This window comes from Primulina tabacum, chromosome 18, assembly GCF_025594145.1.
Source record: "Primulina tabacum isolate GXHZ01 chromosome 18, ASM2559414v2, whole genome shotgun sequence".
NCBI lineage: Eukaryota > Viridiplantae > Streptophyta > Magnoliopsida > Lamiales > Gesneriaceae > Primulina > Primulina tabacum.
In genome coordinates this window covers 24,947,075-24,970,171 of record NC_134567.1, presented here as the reverse complement: position 1 = coordinate 24,970,171, position 23,097 = coordinate 24,947,075, and the positions used below count along the sequence as shown (strand labels likewise).

Here is a 23,097-nt window from a genome sequence, read left to right as displayed (position 1 = left end):
ATTGGAAAAACCATAAAATTATAAAATAATTGAATATCGACAAACATTGAACGAAAAACGAATCTAAAATTTGGTGACATTTTGGATTTTTTAGAGATTATGAAAAATGAAGTAGTAATTAAAATGAATTGGATCTATTGTTAATCAAAGTGTATAACATTCGTGACTCGTGAAGAAAAAACACATACAGAAGGCTATAGAATATATACTTGGATACTAATAACATGTAAAAAATTGAGCCTAAAATTTGGGTCTACAAATTATAAAGAGAAAAATTTGTTTAAATCAGTATAGACAACTAAGCATATAATAATTTGAAAATATAAAATATAATCTCGGTATAACCGAAATTCGGTATTTTTTCTTATCCTAGTTGAAATTAGATGTTAGATGGTATTTGGTTTCCACACCACACTCGTTAGCCATCTAAATCACATATTCAATTCCTTGATTCGTAAGGCCATTCATGAAGACTCAATAATTACATTTTGTTTACATTTTTTGCATGCATCTTCGTGGGGAGGACTTGGGACGTCTGAGCGTAGAGTAGCTTCATCATCTTGAGAATGTATTAATGTCACGTCCCGAGACTGAGGTTAGTCGACATCGACGTTGCTCAACAATCACATAATCGTCAAACAACAAGCCTCGTAGTACAGTATGCACCTAAATCGGTTTATTTCTCATAATCAACAAAAAAATCGTCTTTACAACTTTAATACCAAAATAAACTTAATAAAAATGTTTTAATAGTGCGGAAACATTAAACATAAACTAAGCTTTAAAACTTCTGGGATAACTCGAGATCTTCTACCATCTCCAAAATTGCTCTTTCTCTATCTTTATATATTTGCTCTTCGTTCTTATCTGAGTGGAGAGGAAGTAAGGGATGAGTATTTTGGGAAATACTCAGCACGTGGGGGCCGTTTGAGACATGAAGCAACATATACATATACTTGAATTCAAATTTTACATAACATATCATAGCTTGAATAATAACGAATATTCATACTTCATAATCATAACATGTCATCACATATCGTACTCGTATAACATACTTGTTTAGCACTAAAAGTCATCTCATTTCCATGGTTTCTTGATATCAGTCTCCTATATGTTAATCCTCTAAAGAGTGAGGCCATGTCCAATATGTTAATCCTCTACGGAGTGAGGCCGTACAACGGTTACCATCCCACCGTATAAGGGTCATAGTTCAAAAATTCTTTCTCATATCCAATCGTATCATAACAGTGCTTTGAACATATAATTTGACAAATCTTGAAGAAAATACATCACGAACAAAGAATTATGCTTGAACGAACTTTCAAAAACGAAATAATTCATATGCAACATATTTTAAAACAAGCGCACTTACGAAGAACAAGTGTGACAAACAAAAACTCACTTACGAAAGAATATATACATAACAAAAGCCCACTCACGAAGGACAAGTGTGCAAATTATAATATAGAAAAAATCCACTTACCTTAGACCTAGAAGAAACGTGAAGAATTCGAGAATAATAGAAGAATCATGTAACCGACACTTCGAAAACGCAGCAGCGCATCTATCGAAAAATCAGCCGCTTTGTAAAATTTATTTCGCCTTATTGCACCATTGGATCGGGCTCACACTTGGACATTACGTTCACAAGTAAGTCAAATAAATTATGAACGGTGGAGATCGGGTTTGGAAGTCGTTTCAACATATTCATGGACGAAAAAAACGTATGTATGTTGTTCCCGCTGGAACCTGAGCAATTTTCTTGTTAAGGCTATAAACGAAAAACTAATCATTGGATTTGACCGAATTTTGGATATGTTATTCGAAACATATCGAAGCATATTCTGAACGGTGGAGATCGGATTCCGAATATTCGAGCGAGAGAAAAGAATTTCTGAACTTTGGATAGACTTTTGATGACTCGTGTAGAACTTTTTTTTGAAGAGGAATTTCGAAATTTTAGATAGAAAAATCGAAAATTTGAGGTGTAAATTATGAATGAGAGATTATCCTATTTATAGGGGTGATGTGAAAATATTACCATAATTCGATTGATATTATTTCCAAAATTTGGAGATGCTCCTTCCATAATTTCGAGATAATCATTCCATAAATATTGAGATGCTTCTTTGTTGAGAAAACCTGTCTTGTATGTAATAATTTCTTCCAATTAGGTGGATATCCAGCCTTACTTTACTGTGTATCTTGCACTGGATTTTGATTCCATGTTTTTATTGGCTTGGAATTTCAAATACCAAGTATTATTTAATATTTTCGAATTTATTATAACTCGAAAATAAATTCTTATACATGTCTATATTTAAAAATTACTCTTCCAAAATTTGGATTCTCACAATTAGACAATTCTTCGAAGCAAATAAGGTCTAAAAAGGTATTTCTAACTCGATTTTACGATAATTTTGTGTTAGATGTGTTATTTTTTAAATAAAATTTTAAATTTTCAGCTTTAGATAAAAATCTATCATGATCAAGTGATATTTCATTGTTAGAGATTGAAATATATGACATTGTGTTTTAAAGGAGATTGACTAATATGTAAAAAATTTAAAATGAATGGCAAATTGATAACAACAATTTCATTTTCCGGCATATATTTGATGGCTAATGATGGATTTTAGCCTGTGTATGGTTTATTAATATCAGATGGACTTTTGCAGACTCGAGCTATGATTGTTCAGATCTCTGATCTTCAACAAAAGGTATGCATGCAATAGCATAATTATAAATAAAACTAACTAACTATATATATACAATATATGTGTGTGTAGGATCGAGCGCTTGCCGCTTTACCAAAGGCTATAACTTGTGGTAATGGTGCAACTCAAATCTTTTATACCGCACAGCAGCTCAAGCACCACGGTTTGACCGCTCTACCAAGCAAGGACAATTATTGCACCCAACAATATGCTTGATGCTATTGGCACTCATTATAAACACCTAGGCTAGCACCGCTGAGATAATATTTACCTATTGGATGTATATTTTCATATCAGCAAAATTGATGGGTCGATCAACAAAATTTATAAATCTTTTAAACTTTATATATATATATATATATACACACACTGTAATTGATGTTTTTATTGTTTGATTACATGGAAAATACCTCTTAGAGTTTACAAGACATTAAGGACTAATGTGTACTATCCATCTTCTCAATAAATTAAGTTCCAGCGTGATAAAGTGCAAAACTATAATCCTTATGTGGTAAAATAAAAATTTTCGTTTTCCAACAGACATGCATATATCTATATTTAGTCTCGGAGAATTGGAATAGTCGTCTTTGTTATTGTAATCTATATGTTCAATGTTTTTTTTTAATTTATTTGGTTTATATTTAAATGAGAATTAAAATATAATTATAAAAAATAATGAGGACTACACTGTAATTTTGATATATGAATTAAAAATAAATATAAAAAGAAAAGGAAAAAAAAATCCAAGCAGGAACAAATTTTTGCATTAAAAAAAGCTCAACAACCATAACAAAAATAAGCCTGAATCTAACATTTCTTTGTTATTTAAATTGAAATAATTTTCTAAAAAATTATATGTTGCAGATTCAACATCATGGAAGCAGCAAACAACAATATTGTGTTAATGTCAACAGATCATAATGGTAATGGCATGTTGCCTGGATGGATGCATTGACTCCTAATGATACATGTTAAATAATTTTCGGACAATTTTCTTATGTGAAAAAATATTTGACATATAAATTTTTGTGAACTGTTTAATGTATTGAAGAAAATAAAAGAAATAATAGAGGCCACAGGTCCGATGTAAACAGTTCAAAAATATAGATTTATGTATAGAAACCTCCTAGGATTGCCGGGGACAAGTATTGAGTTATAATAGTATAGTTCTTGAAACATTGAACATTGAGAAATTAAATCGAGTTTGATTATATAACCAATCAGAGGAAGCTCAAAATGATCACTCCAAAATTATTAATATTTTTGTAAAACATTTAAAAAATATGCAAGTTAAATAAAAAACTCTGATGCCATGAATAAAAATATAATATTTAATGTCTTTGTGTAAATATTATCACTCATCAATTATTTGAAATTTAATTATCATGTATATGTGTGAGTGAAGATTTAATTCATTACAATGTATGTTCCTCAAATGTGACCTTACACATTATTCTTGGATTTGCTCTCACTCTGATTTGTTTTCTTCTTATAATCTGCTCATACTTTGAATCCCCATCATAAACTTGTTGTTTGATCTTCAAAGTATTTCATTTATGATCTCCAAGAGTGATATAGACATTGAAAAAATTTTGTACGCTTTCTGACATTGAAATGGTCATATTCGCGTTACCGACCACTTTTCTCGACCTCTGCTGATTTTGACATCTACTGATTTGGGTCCGCTAATTTTGGTTTGTTGATTTAGGTGTTGAATTCAGCTCTGCTGATTTTTTTTACTGATATGAGGTACGTCAATTTTAGTCCGTTGAATTCAGTAGACGTTGAATTCAGCTATGCTGATTTGGGTCTACTGAACTCATCTTTTGTAGAATCAACAAGTTAATTGTGGTTTTTCTCCTGCTTAAGCTATGATTCAGACTTTGACATGTGACAATGATTTGTAGATCATCGTCTTAGATTCGTAGCACATGTTGAAGCGTTCTATTTAGATAACCGAGATGATCTGGATGATAAAAAAAATAGAACATGTTATATCAAGTTGATCCTTTCTTCAGTTACATTCAGCTTGATTTTACAACCATCAGCTTGCCTAGATAACATGCGAATCAGCCTAGATGATCGGAAATATGACTTGTAGTAATTTAAGTTTTCAGTTCAACCATTTTGATTGCTGATCATTTTCGTCGTTGAGCTATGAGATATCATCGAAACACTTCAACCTGCAAGATTTTGCAGCTTATATAAATTTGAGTTGCAGTTTCCAACTTGACATATCAATTGTACACGAGAATAAATATGTTAAAAACACAATAACAAATTTTTTATCATAAATATCAAGTTTGCTAGTGTTTACGCAATCCAACAAAAACTTTTTCATTATAGTTGTTAACTAAACATTATAATTTCAAAATCAATAAAAATAATGGGCATATATTATTGTTTTCATTATTAAAAATTAATATGACACCTCATGCATGCTCGAGTAAAGTGAATACATAGGAACCTCCTATAATTTTCATAATTGACTAAAAACCTTAGGTTATGTTTGGATAAGAGGATTTGGATTTGATGTGTATCACAAAGAGGATTTGAAACTACTTCGTAAATATATAGTTAATTGAGATTTAAAATCCATTGTCAAGTAGATTTTCCAAACAAATCAAAGGATTTGTTATTATGGATCTAAAATCTTAACCTTGAATACATTTATAAATGAAACCTTATGGTTTTTAACACATTGCAAATTAAAAATCTTATATATATAATTTTGATATGCTACATACTTCATGAGCACCACAAGATATTTATATAATATCACACCGACCGTCCTCTCACACATCTTTCCTGGTCTCGAGAAACTTGTTGTGAACATCTTCTAGAACGTTAAAAAAATATGATATGATTTCCATTTTTTCTTCGATATAAAAAAACGGGACACGAACATGTACACCTTAGGGCAGTCACAATGTGGTCAAATCACAATGATGGTTGCGAGCTGCGGCCCACCATGCTGCATGACAGCTTTTTCTTTTATAATTTTTTTAATTCAAATTAAAATGTAATAGCATATTAATAAATTGATTACGAGTCTCGTAAATATTTGATTGGTGAAATATTTGACCGTGAGACGTGGAATATTTGAGAAAATGAATATTTGATTTATGAAGTTGATCAATGAGCTCACAAATATTTAAGAGAAATATCTTGAATAATAGGGCTGTCCTTATGAAATATATGATACATACTATCATTAAAATATGTGGAGAGACTAAAAGAGAGAATGAATTTAAAATTATTGAAGAACTTTAGAGATAGCACGTTTGAATTTTTAACCCTTGAGCGAAAGTTCAAACTTAATAAACCTAATAAATCAACCAAGAACAAGTATTATGACCAGAAAGTGGAAAACATATTTTTATAATGTAACTTCATTATTCGTTTTTTGTCACGCATCGAGTCTGGGCCCGCATCTGCGTGACTGTACAATGGATCCCTACAGCAACTACTCCATATTCGTTCTCGCTTTACGAAAATGATTAACCCAAATTGTTATAGAAGTCAATTGTAGTATAATATAAACTCATTTTAAATCTTTAATTTTTAAGATATGAGATAAGAGGTATGACAATCACCACTCCTACAGAACGCGACGTCCTCGTCGCGGCGGACCACTCGATTCACCAGCGCCGAGAATCTAGAGGTGGCTTCTACAAGTTCAAGAGGTGGCTCCCGTCATGTAGCACTTTGCCCTGCAGGTTCAAGAGGTGGCTCCAATGCACATAACACTTTGGCCCGCATAGCACTTATTTCTCGGTGTTCCATGCCGATGACCGACTTTGATACCATTCTTTCATGCCTCGAGCCCGGGCCTGCGCCTGCGTGACTACACAATGGGCTCCTATAGCAACTACTTCGTATTCGTCCTCGTTTTACGAAAATGATTAAACCAAGTTGCTATAAAAATCAATTGTAAGATATTATAAAGTCATTTTAAATTTTAAATTTTTAATTTTTAAGACGTGTGATAAGATGTATCACATTTTCATTTTTAATCATGTTATCTGATAATTCACAATTTGAGTATACTGATTTGTATTTTTTCTTAATTCTCTATCCACATTAGTGCTAATGTGATATCAGATATGCAAAAACTTTTCGGCGCTATGTCAGTAATTTTCGGTGTCACATCAACATTTTCAGGTGGAAAATGACTAGATTTGTAAAAAATGTAAAAATTAGTGGTTATTATCGGTGAATTATCCGAAAACATGACTGCAAACGATAATCATGTAAGTTATATGACCAAAAACATTGAAACTTTACTATATATTTGGGATAATCGAAAAATGCAAGGACCCCTAAATAATTGGGACGGAGTGTGCATTTTAGACCATGAAAAAAGAAGGAAATCAATCGATACTAGTAATGGATTCTCTTTTTGGCTGCCAATTATTTATTCTCAGTATTTAAATTTAATTACATTTTTGTTCTTGACAGCCATGCATTCTCTTTATTTATTTTTCCGAATGTGTCTTGGTGGGATGAATACTTTAAACTTCATCAACCTACGCACCATATTATTTACGAGAATTGAATTTCATTCATTACCTATGTAATGTATTAATTATCTGCACGAAAATGCTTTCGCAGAGCCAAATTAAGACCCGCAACCTATGGCAAAATTAGTGTATGAATTGAATGAAAGTAGGAGGAAAGCTAGTACAAAATGTAATAAATATATATCACAACTCAACTTAAATGTAATTTAATTAACAAGCTAGTCTGTGACCAAAAAAAAATGTAATATATCCTAATTAATTCGTAAAAATATTCAAAAATCTTACATGAAGGCTTAATTTTCCAACTAATGACGAGATTTATGTATTTGATTCTTAATTATTTACATTAATATCGTTAATTGTTGCTAATACATTATTAGTGGATCGTTTGGGGGCATCTAAGGCTCTGAAATTAAATAACTTCAAATTTTGAACAACGCGAATTTTCTGTAAGTACGTATATAAAGTATACAAATTTTATAACGCGTTAGAGATCGGACTTTACAAAAAATTAGAAAGTATACAAATTTTATCATTACAAAAAAAAAAAAAAGTGATTTTAGTCCTATAACTTGGTCGGTTTTGTGTTTAGAACTGTAACATGTCAATATTGGTTTTTGTTGAAAAATATATTTAAAATGTGTGTATTGAATATTTGAATGTTGAATATTTGAATGTTGAAAATAAGAGTTGTAAATATTGAAAATTAGTGTGTGATGATGTAGGTAATGATGTATTTTATTTTTGGATTATTTGTAAAGATTTTCTATAAATAGATCTCTCATTTGTGAAGAAAATCACAATTGAGTAGAGAGAAAAATATTATAAAGTGTGTAGTTTGGTAAATTTTGAGAGTTTGAGATTTTTACTTTTTACCATAAATTTTTACTTTTTCACAACACGTTATCAGCACGAAGCTCTAAAAGTCCTCCATTCTTTTCCAAGCTCCAAATAGAAGAAAAAGGTAACAAAAATAATAATATTTATTTTACTGTTATTTATTTATTGTGTATATATTTAATATATAATATAATGTTATTATTAATAATAAAAATAAATTTTTTCAAAAAATTGTTATAAATCCTGGGAGGATGTCAAGACGACATCCCACACTCCCGGTAAGGGATACGACAAGTATAAAAGCCTATAAGATTTTTAAATAAAATATCTTATGACACATCATTATAATAATATGATATGATATACATAATTATTTAAATATGTCTAATATTATATACACCATATTATTACCATAAAATTATACAAATACATACCTTTATTTTTTTATACACCAACGGTCATAAACGGTAACAAAACGGCTAGTTTTTGCCCTATAAATATGATCTCATAAACACATTCAATCACTCCAACTTTCTATTCTTCTCTAAAAATTATTTTTCACTAAATTTTCGAAGAAAAAAGAAGATGGCTTTCTCAAGGTTATTTTTAATTATTTTGGTTATCATACTCACGAGTCTTTTATTTATCGGAGAATATCCTCCTCGTGTGTTTTCTTTATTTTTACAAATGCTTGTACTTGTTGTTTATCCATTACTTTGTATTGCAATATTCATTAACTAATAAAATGCATCGTAATTTTTTTTTAGTACCACCATGTCAAATTTGACAAAGCTCGAATTTGTTGCGCTCGACATCACGGGAAAAAATTATATGCCATGGACTCTCGATGTAGAAATGCATCTTGAGTCATTGGGTCTAAGTGAGACAATAAAAGAAAATGGCATATCGACATCACAAGAAAAGGCAAAAGCCATTATATTTTTGCGTCGACATCTCGACGAGGGATTGAAATGTGAATATTTAATTGAAAAAGATCTCATAGCTTTGTGGAAAGGATTGAAAGAAAGATTTGAACATATAAGGGAAGTTATACTTCCGACCGCCCGTGATGAATGGAATATGTTAAGATTCCAAGATTTTAAGAAAGTCAGCGATTATAATTCAGCGATGTATCGAATAATCTCGCAGCTAAAATTTTGTGGACATGAGGTCACAGAATCGGAAATGCTTGAAAAAAACATTTTCCACGTTTCATGCATCAAATATTAATCTACAGCAACAATATAGAGTACGTGGATTTGCGAGATATTCTGAACTCATCGCCTATCTTCTTGTGGCGGAAAAAAACAACGAGCTATTAATGAGAAATCATCAGTCCCGACCCACTGGATCAACAGCATTTCCAGAAGTAAATGCTGTAAGTAAAAATGAATTTAAACCTGGAAACCAAAATCAAATTCAAAGACAAGGTTTTGGTCGAGGTTGAGGTCGAGGTCGTGGACGTGGACGTGGACGTGGAATTGGTCGTGGTCGTGGTCGAGGCCGTGGTTTTGAAAACAATAGAGATACTTATTTTTATAATTCATCTCAAAAGAGCGTCCCAAACCATCCACAGAAAAGGCATCATGAGAATACAAGTGTTAATGAGAATCACTCAAAAGATATGAAAGTTCTTGTTTCAGATGTGGTACTCCAGGACATTGGTCCAAAATTTGTCAAACCCCTGAACACCTTTGTAAACTTTATAAAGAATCATTAAAGGAGAAAGAAAAGGAGACCAACTTCACTGAACGCAGTGACCATTTGAGTGATTCAACTCATTTTGATGCTGGTGATTTTATGAATGATTTCTCTGGAAATGATCAATATATTGGTGGGATAGAAATGAACAATATTGATGCTGCAGATTTTCTCAATGATTTCTCTGAAAATGAACAATATAGTGGTAGAATATAAATGTACAATAATTTATTTTCATGTATCCATATAATGTTTTATTGTATAATTATGATATGTGTTATATTTAAATATATATTGCCAGTAATTTTATTTCATTGCATCTTTTTTTGAAGTTCAAAAAATGGAAAATGCTATGAGCAAAGCTGAAGTTTGCATACCCGATAGTGGTACAACGCACACTATCCTCCGAGATAAAAGATATTTCTTGGAACTAAAACCAACAAAAACAACGGTGAATACAATATCAGGTCCTGTAGACTTGATTAAAGGATGTGGTAAAACACAATTTTTGTTACCTAATGATACAAAATTTTTGATCAATGATGCTTTATATTCACCACAATCGAAAAGAAATTTGTTGAGTTTTAATGATATATATTCCCATGGGTATGATACTCAAACAATGAATGAAGGGAATAAGAAATATATGTGTCTTATCACATATAAATCAGGAAAGAAATATGTGATTGAAAAACTACCAATGCTCCCTACTGGATTGCATTATACACATATAAGTCCGATTGAATCAAACATGGTAGTTGATAATTCTTCAATATTAACCAATTGACATGATCGATTGGGACATCCTGGTTCAACAATGATGCGAATAATTATAGAAAATACACATGGTCATCCGCTGAAAGATCAGAAGATCTTTCAGAATAATAAGTTTCAATATAAAGCATGTTCTCTTGGAAAACTTATTATAAGACCATCACCAGCCAAAATCCAAACTGAATCACCAATGTTTCTTGAACGTATTCAGGGTGATATTTGTGGACCAATCCATCCACCATGTGGACCATTCAGATAATTTATGGTATTAATTGATGCCTCCAGCAGATGGTTACATGTATGTTTATTGTCAACTCGAAATGTTGCATTTGTAAGATTACTTGCTCAAATAATAAAATTGAGGAATCAATTTCCCGATTATACAATCAAGAAAATTAGACTTGATAATGCTGGTGAATTTACTTCCCAAACTTTCAATGATTATTGTATGTCTATGGGAATCATTGTTGAGCATCATGTTGCTCATGTACATACACAGAATGGATTGGCTGAATCATTGATTAAACGTCTGCAAATGATTGCTAGACCAATGATTATGAAAACAAAGCTCCCTATTTCTATATGAGGACATGCAATTTTACACGCTGCTTCATTAATTCGCATCAGACCAAGTGCATATCATAAATACTCCCCATTGCAGCTTGTATTTGGTAAAGAACCAGACATTTCTCATCTGAGAATTTTTGGATGTATGGTGTATGTGCCTATTGCACCACCGCAACGAAAGAAAATGGGATCTCAAAGAAAGGTTGGAATTTATATCGGTTATGATAGTCCATCAATCATTCGATATCTTGAACCTCAGACAGGCGACGTGTTCACAGCACGTTTTGCTGATTGTCATTTTAATGAGGAAATCTTCCCAATGTTAGGGGGAGAACAGAAACATACCGAAAAGAAAATTACATGGCATGTATCATCATTGTTACATCTGGATCCAATAACAAAACAATGTGAAAAAGATGTACAGCAAATTGTGCACTTGCAAAGAATAGCAAATCAAATACCAGATGCATTTGCAGACACAAAAGGGGTGACTAAATCATATATACATGCTGCAAATGCCCCTGCTCGAATTGAAATTCCAAAGAAACAAATTGAAGATACTCATGATGTCATTAAACGCCTGAAGCGTGGAAGGCCAGTCGGTTCCAAGGATAAAAATCCTCGAAAAAGAAAATTAATAGAGAAACACGATGATCACAAAATAAAGAATGATGTTCCTGAAAAAACACATGATGATCACAAAATAGAGAATGATGTTCCTGAAGAAACACATGATGATGAAAATATTCTGTCAGAACCACAAACTGACGAGAATCATGAAATCTCTATCAATTACATTAATACTGGAAAAATATGGAACCGAAAAGATATAGAAGAAATTGATGATATATTTTCTTATAATGTGGCAATCGACATCATAAATGATAATGAAGATCATGAACCAAAATCTTTTGGTGAATGTAAAAATTGGCAGGATTGGATAAAATGGAAAGAAGCCATCCAGGTTGAATTGGATTCGCTAAATAAACGTAATGTTTTTGGACCTATAGTCCTTACACCTGAAGGTGTAAAACCTGTTGGATACAAATGGGTTTTTATTCGAAAGCGAAATGAGAAAAATGAAATAGTGAGATATAAAGCTCGACTTGTTGCACAAGGTTTTTCTCAAAGGCCTGAAATTGATTATGAAGAAACGTATTCTCCCGTGATGGATGCAATTATGTTTCGGTATTTGATTAGCTTGGCGGTATCTGAAAATTTAGAAATACGTCTTATGGATGTTGTTACAGCTTACTTATATGGATCACTTGATAGTAATATATATATGAAAATCCCTGAAGGATTTAAGATGCCTGAAGCACAAAGTTCAAAACCTAGAGAATGTTATTCTGTGAAATTACAAAGATCATTATATGGGTTAAAGCAATCTGGTCGAATGTGGTATAATCGACTAAGTGATCACTTGATGAAAAAAGGATATATAAATAATTCAATATGCCCTTGTGTTTTCATTAAGAAAACAACATCCGGATGGGTAATTATTGCTGTATATGTTGATGATTTAAACATCATTGGAACGAATAAGGAAATTCAAGAAGTTGTGTCATACTTGAAGGAAGAATTTGAAAAGAAGGATCTTGGAAAAACCAAGTATTGTCTGGGTTTACAAATTGAACAAAAAGAATGTGGAATGTTTATTCACCAGACAAATTATACAGAAAAGATCCTTAAACGTTTTAATATGGATAAATCAAATCCTTTAAGTACTCCAATGGTTGTTAGATCATTAAACATAGAAAAGGATACATTCCGACCATGTGAAGAAGATGAAGATATTCTTGGTCCAGAAGTACCATATCTAAGTGCTATCGGTGCCCTTATGTATCTTACAAATTGTACAAGGCCTGATATATCTTTTGCCGTAAATTTGTTGGCAAGATTTAGCACATATCCAACAAAGAGACACTGGAACGGAATTAAACATATATTCCGTTATCTACGAGGAACGACAGACTTGGGACTTTTGTATTCAAAAGATGCTAATCCAAGTATAATTGGTTATGCCGATGCTGGATACTTATCTGATCCACACAAGGCACGTTCCCAAACTGGATATGTTTTTACTCGTGGAGGCACTGCAATTTCTTGGCGTTCACAGAAACAAACGCTCGTAACAGCTTCATCAAATCATGCCGAGATTATTGCACTACATGAAGCAAGTCGTGAATGTGTGTGGTTAAAATCAATGACCCAACATATCCAAATCTCATGCGGATTATCATTCGACGAGAAGCCTGTGATACTATATGAAGATAATGCTGCATGTGCTGCTCAAAAGAAAGAAGGATACATAAAAAGCGACAAAACTAAACATATTCCTCCTAAGTTCTTCGCATTCATCAAGGAGCTTGAGAAGAATAAATGTATTGATGTTCGTCACATTCAATCAAGTGAAAATTCATCAGATCTCTTCACAAAAGGCGCTTCCTACGTCAATATTCAGAAAGCATATATATAATATTTGGATGCGCAATCTACGAAATTTGTGAAGAATTGTTCGTGTCAACATGAGGGGGAGTTTACGTGACTGCACTCTTTTTCCCTTGCTATGGTTTTTATCCCACTGGGTTTTTCCTAGTAAGGTTTTTAACGAGTCATTATAAAAACACGTAATGAAGACAATCATTATGATCATCATCACAAGGGGGAGTGTTGAAAAATATATTTAAAATGTGTGTATTGAATATTTGAATGTTGAATATTTGAATGTTGAAAATAAGAGTTGTAAATATTGAAAATTAGTCTGTGATGATGTAGGTAATGATGTATTTTATTTTTGGATTATTTGTAAAGATTTCCTATAAATAGATCTCTCATTTGTGAAGAAAATCACAATTGAGTAGAGAGAAAAATATTATAAAGTGTGTAGTTTGGTAAATTTTGAGAGTTTGAGATTTTTACTTTTTACCATAAATTTTTACTTTTTCACAACAGTTTTAAACATGTAGCTTGGATTATTTTTTGTTTTGGTTTTTTTTTTTTTTTTTGGCCAAAAACCGCTAAGTCTTTCGAATATTATTTATCTGACATCGATGCTCATGTACATCTCATGTAACTAGAATAAATTCATATTACATACATAAAAATAAATATAAACGAAAAGAATGGGAAAAATAAAACAAAATGACGCCAAATATTTCAAAATGAGAGGAAAAAATCTCATCGTTTTCTTTTATTTTTGCTTAGATATATTTTAATGTCTATAATATAGGTTTTATTCTTGCTATATGAGTCATGTATTAGAAATTCATTCCAAATAAACAATATTTGATAAATTTAGTGGTTTCAGATAAAAAAGATAAAAATAAATTCCAAGTTAGTGGATGAAAATAAAATATTGACAAGTTACATGACTAAAACCAATTGCAGACCAACTTACATTATTAAAATTCCAATTTTCCATATAAAAAAAATTAAAGATGCATGTCGAGGACTTTGCTCCGCCACTAAACGAAAGGGAAAATTGCAATTTTCGTGTTGTATATTTGTGGCACGTTAACGTCATGTCAATTAGGACCAACAATTCATATAACCAAATATACATGATCAAAATGAAAATTTCCCCCTAAAATAAACAGAAGTAAAGCAATTCTCTTGTTATTACTTCGTATACATTCTCAATATGTATTTGGATACGATCAAATAACAACCTCATCAATCAACTTTTTTTCTCAATGATTTTGCAAAACAAAAAGGTAAAAGAAAGAATATTTGCAAATTAAATCTATAGATTTTTTAAATGACAATAATGTTCTTTCTAATCAGATGTCATTTTATAAAATATATTTTTGTAGGAAGAAAAAAATAATAATTACATGAATCAAACAGTATCAAATATCTCTTCTCTCCCATGGAATATAATCATCTCCAAATCTTCCTTCGCACCACAAAAATAATCAAAACCACATATTAGAATTCTCTAAAAATTCTCATGCCAAAATTTTGACGGATCATATCATATCATATCAAAGAAAAAGGAAACTAGCTTTTAAATCTCTAAATCCAAACATGAATGAGTGTTCATTCACTGTATGAGAAAAAAAGTTTATGCACTATCTTATTCACACCAAAAAAAAAAAAAAAAATTACGCACATCATGATCCCACATATCTTTTCATAAATGAAACCGGTGCATAACATTAAAATTTTGGTACTGATGTATGATATTTGAGTACAAAATATTTGATTAGTACAAAAGATAACATTTTAAGTATAAAATTGGAACAACTATATTAATATTCACATTTGTTACACTTGTTTGGGTACTCAAATATCATATACCAATATTATATCTAAAATAGTTGATATTCAAATATCATATATTAATACCAAATTTTCAATGTTTTGTACTGATTTTTATTGGAGAAAAGACATAGGTCATTAATATCAGTATTTGTTATACATGTTTGAGTACTAAAAAATCATATATTACTATCAGACCAATAACACTTCATACTCAATATCATATAATAGTAATTTTAATGTTTTTTACTGATTTTTATCCTAGAAAAGACACAAGTTATTAATAATGATATTTGTTATACATGTTTGAGTACTCAAAAACTATATATTAGTATTATATATGAAACATTTAATACTTAAATATCATATTTTCAATGTTTTGTACCAATTTTTATCCGAAAAAAATGTGGATTCAAGGAATGCAAAAACGTTTATTTGTCGATTAGATAGTGCAAACACGTATTTTTCTCACAAATACTATCAATAAATAAATGTATGTTATTGGAGATTTATTGATCATTTACTGTTCAAATAATAAAAAATAATACAAATGAATTATTTTTATTGATAAATAGAAAAAAAACCTCAGCCAAGTAAGTGGATCGGTTCCCACTCCTCACCTAAACACAATTACACACATAAGTCCAAATCCGTATATGTATCTCCATCGCATGCCTTATCGTACGGCCATCCTCTCAAGAACTGTGAACCCCATAATCCACCAGACAAACAACGATCCAAGCCCGCCACCCAATCTCAGCTCGACAGCGCATCCTTAAAAAACCACTCGGTTTTCCCTTCCCCGAAACCAGAAAAGGTTTCCGGTTTCGCAATCCCATCAATCCCATGACTGTGCTTGCTTTATGAGACAACATTGTTGAATTACCCCATCGATGAACAAACCCGATTCCTTTTCACTGAAGGAAAACAAACAACATTAGCAAAATATAATGAAAGCCGAACTGTTACTTCTCTTACCAAAGCAGTGATGATGTGTGTTGATAATCTCTTTCTTTATCTGTCGAGGTGAAAAAATACACACTACATTTCAGGGTTTCCATTTGTAGGTCTTGTTTTCTGATAATTATTGGGCTTGCCTGCTTGGTTTCAAGAAAAAATTTAAAAAAAAATCCAATGGGGAGAGGAAAGGTACAGCTGAAGAGAATCGAGAACAAGATCAACAGACAGGTGACGTTCTCGAAGAGGAGAGGGGGTTTGCTGAAGAAAGCTCATGAGATCTCTGTTCTATGTGATGCAGAAGTTGGTTTGATTGTTTTTTCCCATAAGGGAAAGCTTGTTGAGTATGCTACCGATTCTTGGTAAGTTTTAGATACCCTTTTCAATAATTAAATCTTTTTCTGAACTTATCTTGACTGATTTTGTGAAAATTGATCTTATTTTGGACATGGGATCTGTGAGTTTTTGTGGAAATTATAATAATCAGCTTTAAAAGTAGGGTTTCTTTTCTTTTTTTTTTTACTGTATCTTTCATTCATTATTCTTGTTTTTTGTGCTTTCGATGGGTTTATAGGTTTTCTTCTATCATTTTACTTTCAAAATTTAAGATTTGGATATGACAAGTATGTATTTTTATGAAACTAGATTTTGAAAGCCTTGGTTCTTTCGAAGAACACAGTCGTTTCTTGTGTAATTCGTCTCTTGTTTTATTCTCAGCTTTTGGCCAATATAAGACCTAACTAGATTTCATTTTACATATATATTACATAAACTCTTTATGTGAATCTTTATGTAAGATTAAGTGAATCTCAGCCAGTTTGGTTGCTAAACAAATTTTTTTCCACTTCTTTTCAGTCATTAATTATTATACAGTAAAAAGCAAGATTTTAATTATTTTCACAAGTAGTTTTCCCAACAGATAACTTAATTTATGAGCTCTTGACAGATCATCTTATCCCGGTGACGTTTTATCCAGTGAATATGTACAAAATCTATTCTGTAATGTCCTTGGTGTCTTGGTTTCTGCTAACTGCAGACACCAGTACTCGGATATATTCAAATTTTAGCTTGGCAGTCAATAATCGAAACGTGTTTTTCCCCCCAATAACTATTGGTTGTTTTGGATCTTTGAATCACGTTTTGTTTTGGATCTTGGGACTTGAACTTAGTAGTGAAATCGAACAAACGTTTTGTCATATATATGCGATCTAACAAAAGAGTGTTCGTCAGGGTTTCTTTTTTTGGGTTTTGATATGAACATAAAAACAGACACATATATTTATGAATTATGATAAACAAATTTGTAATAATCTTACGTTAAATAATATCTAGAAAAAAACGTGATTGAAGAAGTAATATAGAAATAATTGACTAAATTAATGTATATTAATTAACACGCATGCAGCTGGATCCTCGAAATTAAGATAGATCCAAAAATCATGGTTCTTTTATTAATTAGAAAGGAATCATGTTGCAAGATATTTTTCTACTTTCAATTCTTTCAAATAATATTAACCATTTATTGAAAGAGACGCTAATTTGCAAAAAAAAAAAAAAAAAAAAAATAGTGGGTTCAATCTCGAGGTGTTTTTATGTATGCCATTTAATGACGTATATGCTTTTATTTAGTTGCTTGTTTTGTGTTTGGAAAAATACAGATAAACATTATCTTGTTTTTATAAGTTGTCTGAGGGGTTTGTTATAATTAGCGTCGAACCCAATACCTCGTTTTAAACCTAGGGATATTTGTATCAGATAGACTATAAGTCATCGACAAGTCTTTACTTGTTATATCACGCCGTGGTTAATTGGGAAAACTTCTAACAATTGAAGAATAAATAATGGTATGGATGTGAAGTTTGGTTTGTATTTCCATTGAAATTCTCTCTCAAAAGTTTTTATATGATTTTTATGAAACTTTGAGAAATGTTTTAACTGTGATTTTGTAACTTATTAAAATGTTCCTCTAGTTTAGCCTTTAGTAGATGTACATTTATTTGTTTTTAGGAAAGAGAGAAATTTAATTTTGAAAGTATGTGTGTGTGTAAACTGAAATGTGATTTTGAATTTTGACGATAATAAATATCCTATATTCAGCTTTTGAGCAGAGAATCTTCACTGAAAAGTCAAACAAAGAACCCATGAAATCTTGAAGGAAAAAAGCACATCAAACTCAAATACTTTTTTTCATAGTGGATGATACTTCATTCTCAACGTAACTTTGCTGGCTTCATCAGCCAATTTATTAAACAAATGCAATGATTATTGGACGAATTTAATTAACTAAGGAAAAATAATCCCTCCCATTAAAGAGAAATAAAGCCTATCCAACTTATTTAATTCTGACTTGTGCATTCTCGCTTCTTGAGTTTATCTAAAAGACTCAATATATATTTAAGGGCAAAGAACTGAATGAGTTCCCAATTCAAGAAGCAAAAGTAGCGAAGGTATCATCATACAACAATAACATGGTATCAGAAAGTAGTCGAATATTTACGTTTTTCAATTTCCGCGAAAAACTATAAGGGACAGAGGTTATCACATGCTCTACCGATCCGATAGCTCCTGAGCTAAATGCTGGACTGCTCAACATGATTTTTATAAATTTTTTTTAGGAATTTTATCCCTAATTGTTTGTACTTTGCTAATCGATCCTCGCGAGTCTATTATCTACGTAAAAACATACTAGTTTCACTTGGTTTATATTATTTCTTCATTTGATTTGATCTGCATTATAAAGTTGAGGCTCCTCTAACAAGATTTACTAGTCGAAAGTACTCTGTGGAGTACACATTTGCCACTTTTTATATATTGAAAATATCTTATAACTTTTTAATCCATTGTACAATATTTTGCTAAATTTTGACATATAAGACCAAAAAAAAAAATTTTCCTTAGTTATCACATGTTTTAAAGCTAGATTTTTGGACGAGTATTTGGATGATGGATCCATAGCAACTGCCTTGCCACAGAATAGGGAACAAGGCATGTACTTAATTGTGTCAGCACCTTTGTGCCTTACAAGAAATATGATTGATTTGATAGTTTTTTAGGTACCCGTAATTAAATTATAAATTTTAATTCGGAAATATAAAAATAATGTTGGATGCTCTAATTTATTAATAGGGAAAGAAACAACTGAATTTAATTTCTATTAGCTGATCAATTTAATTTCTTGGATGGCAGCATGGACAGGATCCTGGAGAGGTATGAAAGATACACGTTTGCGGAAAGACAATTAGCTCCAAATGAACCTGAGTCACCTGTAAGCCCCAAATATATCAGCATGGTAGAACTAAAAATGACGGTCTTAATCGACTAATTTTCACTATTTTTTTTTTCAATTTTCATCATTTTTCGCTGTAGTGACGTGGACACGTGGTATCGGATTTGTGAGCAATATCTGGTACCGGATCATGATTTTCAACGTTCTTAATTATTTTCGAATTTCTCAGGCAAATTGGAGCCTTGAGTATAGCAAACTGAAGGCTAGGATTGAGCTCTTGGAAAGAAATAACAGGTAAAATTACCTTAAAACTCCAAGATATATATATGCATGACGTTTATTTTATTTATTTTTGGTTATGCTTCTTGGTGAAATATTTTTGTTAATTAACTCATTGAGTCAGGCACTATATTGGAGATGATCTTGATTCGATGAGCCAGAAAGATCTTCAGAATCTGGAGCAACAGCTTGATACTTCCCTTAAGAACATTCGAAACAGAAAAGTAAAACCTATCTTTTTAATGCATATTTCGATTTTTTTATGTTTTCGATCTGCCATTTCTTTAACGAACAATCTCTATGCCGGTGTTGTGTGTGAGCCCGTGCTTTTTTCTAACAGAACCAGCTCTTGTATGATTCTATTTCTGAGCTGCAACGAAAGGTTAGGTCTTTTAACCTAAAAGTTTGGTGTTATATATATGCACAATTATTCTCACTACACAATCTATGTTGTCACTTCTCAAGAAAATTTCAAGCATATGCAGTGTTTTTGGTCGTCATAAATTTGATAATCTCGGTTTCAAAAAGTTTAACATGTTTTTGGACAGGAGAAGGAAATACGAGAACAAAACAGCATCCTGACGAAAAAGGTGATTAGTCATAAATTAATGCATTGTCACCAATTTTCTGGTTTAGATTTTGATTGTGAAACTAACATGCAACACTTATTGAATCAAACGAAAAAATGCATGATTTCGGGTCTTATATATAGTCATAGAGAGATAGATACTACGAGACCTTCTTCCAGCTTGGGTTTGATTCGAACTAGTCTAGACTCGACGTACTTGCGAAAATCGAGGGGGTCTTGATCTAAAAAAACATGTGCTTGTTATAGGGCATATTTTATAACAGCCCCCCTCACCTTACTAAAACGTGTATTGTTCCATGATTTCAAAAAGATCAAGGAGAAAGGGAAGGAAATGATACAGTCAATGCAATGGGAGCGGCAATACGGCCCTACTGCACCGCCGCTGCCGTCGCCATTTTTAATGGCTCCACAACTTCCTTGTTTAAACAATGGGTTAGTATCTCTCTGTCTTCTCTCGTATAGTATGTCAAAAAAACAAAAATAATAAAGAAACATTCTCGAATCCCTACGTAGACCACATTCCAAATGATCCATATTTATATATGTTGGCATGACATAATGAGGTGAAACACAAGATAGAATCTTTGGAAATGGTTAATGTAATCTACTCAGCATTACTTATTCGCCGCAGAGGTGCGTTCGAAGGAGAAGCTGCAGAAGCTAGAAGGAATGAGCTAGACCTCACTCTCGATTCCCTCTATTCGTGTCATCTTGGATGCTTTGCTTCCTGAAAATCACTGTCTATGGAGTAATTAACGCTTTGACTCCGAGGGCGAGAGTACGATGTTCCCAAGTGTTCATGATCTTCTAGTCCAAAACATAATCTTGATAAATATTTAGTTATTCCATGCATGAGTTACTCAGATGATAGTAATTATGGAGTCTTGAACTATTCTAGTACCAGAGGAACAACTCGGAGAAAATAACAATGTAATGCCAATATCTTATACTATGTATTCGTGAACTTATTGCGATCATGCGTGAGTTCTCCAAAAACTTAATATGGAAAATTTCATGCTATTCTTGACGTATTTTACAATCAGAGAAATCTTGTGACGTGACCTTGATCTCCACCACTTGAAAAAGTAGATTGTTTTGGGGATTGAAAATGAACTAATTCTGTTTGGTTTTATTTATTTATTTGTTTCTTTTAAAAAAATATTTATGAGATAAAGCCAAAATTTGTCACGAGTTTGTACGTTGTTACTTTAAAATAAACTAGAGTGCCAAAAAGAAACAACTCAATAAACAAACATTAAATTGTAAATTAATTTTCTTTCTTTCTTTTTTTGTTTGAAGGATGTTAAATTTTGTAGCTCTAGATATTGAAAGTTGTTTTTAAAAATTGTTAGTTTAAAATTGGGCACCCAAGTCTATGCTCGAGAGGAATGAGGCTATTCCGGGTCAGTTCGTAATGTTTTTGTGTGGCTCACTTAGCTAGTGTTTGCATAGCTTCTGTGTATTATTTTCAAATATTTCATTCGTTAAAATGTTAAAAATAATTGAAATAATCTCTTGCAAACACTATCTTAATCGCCTCAATTTGATATCTTTTACATAGTTTGGGCTATTTACAACCCAGAATACTTTGCATTTGTATCTTAAACTGAAAATTTAAGCTGTAAATTTTTTTTGTTGATCTTAAATGTCACGTCCTGAAACTGAGACGTGTCATCGATGTTGTTTAACAATTTAAAATCGTATAACAACAAGCCACGTAGTATATCAAATAACCAAAAACTAGTCTATTATATAAATCAATAATCGTCTTTACAATGCGGTTAAAACGAAATGTTTGTACAACTTATATCTGATAGGTACATAAATCAATAATCGTTTTTACAATGCGGTTAAAACGAAAAATATGAGTCAATTTATATCTGATAGGTACATTCCCAATATAATTCAACTTATCTTTGTACATTCTCAATATAATTCAACTTATCTTTGTACATTCCCAAAGAAATGTTACACTTCTTTCTTTTCGTATCATATAACCATAATATCAGTCTAGCCTATCTTATCATCTCTCCATCATCACTGTTCTTTTTCCACTACATCCATAGGTACTTCTTCTTCTTCTTTCACGTTTTCCACGACAAGGTGCATATGGTTATTTTGTTCTTGCAGTCTATCCATAGCGCCATGAAACTTGGCGATATAATGTTCTTGTTTGCTAGCAAGATCTTCTTGTTGATGACGAGAGCGATTAGAAAGATCCTTCTCAGTATCCTTACCATTAACTTTCGGTTAGGGGAAACTAGTCGTACCACGTGAGATATGTTACGTAGGGTTAGGACGAGCTGGCTCTCTGCTCGATTAAGATGATGGGTGAGACATTGTAAATCAATTTGAAGCTGGTTCCTAATCTCCAAGAGTTATTGTTTCTCTTGTTTTCCTCTAGCGAGTTGAGCTTTTAGGGATTCAATTTCTCATGCTTGGTTTTCAATGGTAAGTTGACGCATGCGAAGGGCGGCTTGAGCACTAGTACAAAGGGTGGCCATTTCCAATACATATCGAATGAAAAATGGATCAAAGTTTCATTATCAGATAAGCAAGGTATTTGGATCGAACAGAATGAGATTTTCCAAAAGTGGAAAGAAGGGGTAATTTCGCACAGATTGAAAGAAGTTGACAAGATTGAGTTTCGAGAATCTA

General features: G+C 31.8%; 1 protein-coding gene across 1 annotated transcript; it reads left to right on the top strand.

Moving 5' to 3' along the window:
- The first annotated feature begins 16,096 nt into the window (after positions 1 to 16,096).
- Positions 16,097 to 21,426, top strand: LOC142532953 (agamous-like MADS-box protein AP1). The gene is made up of 8 exons (XM_075639513.1): positions 16,097 to 16,707; positions 19,532 to 19,610; positions 19,801 to 19,865; positions 19,975 to 20,074; positions 20,191 to 20,232; positions 20,399 to 20,440; positions 20,750 to 20,871; positions 21,071 to 21,426. The coding sequence occupies exons 1-8, from the start codon at positions 16,523 to 16,525 to the stop codon at positions 21,168 to 21,170; spliced, it is 735 nt and encodes a 244-aa protein (XP_075495628.1). The 5' UTR covers positions 16,097 to 16,522; the 3' UTR covers positions 21,171 to 21,426.
- The last annotated feature ends 1,671 nt before the right edge of the window (positions 21,427 to 23,097 follow it).

Bases quoted from the DNA above. Each gene is read 5' to 3' on its own strand.
- LOC142532953 (XM_075639513.1), top strand. From the start codon at position 16,523: ATGGGGAGAGGAAAGGTACAGCTGAAGAGAATCGAGAACAAGATCAAC. The intron at 19,611-19,800 runs GTAAGCCCCAAA...CGAATTTCTCAG, and splicing joins CAAATGAACCTGAGTCACCT to GCAAATTGGAGCCTTGAGTA. The intron at 20,075-20,190 runs GTAAAACCTATC...TTTTTCTAACAG, and splicing joins AGAACATTCGAAACAGAAAA to AACCAGCTCTTGTATGATTC.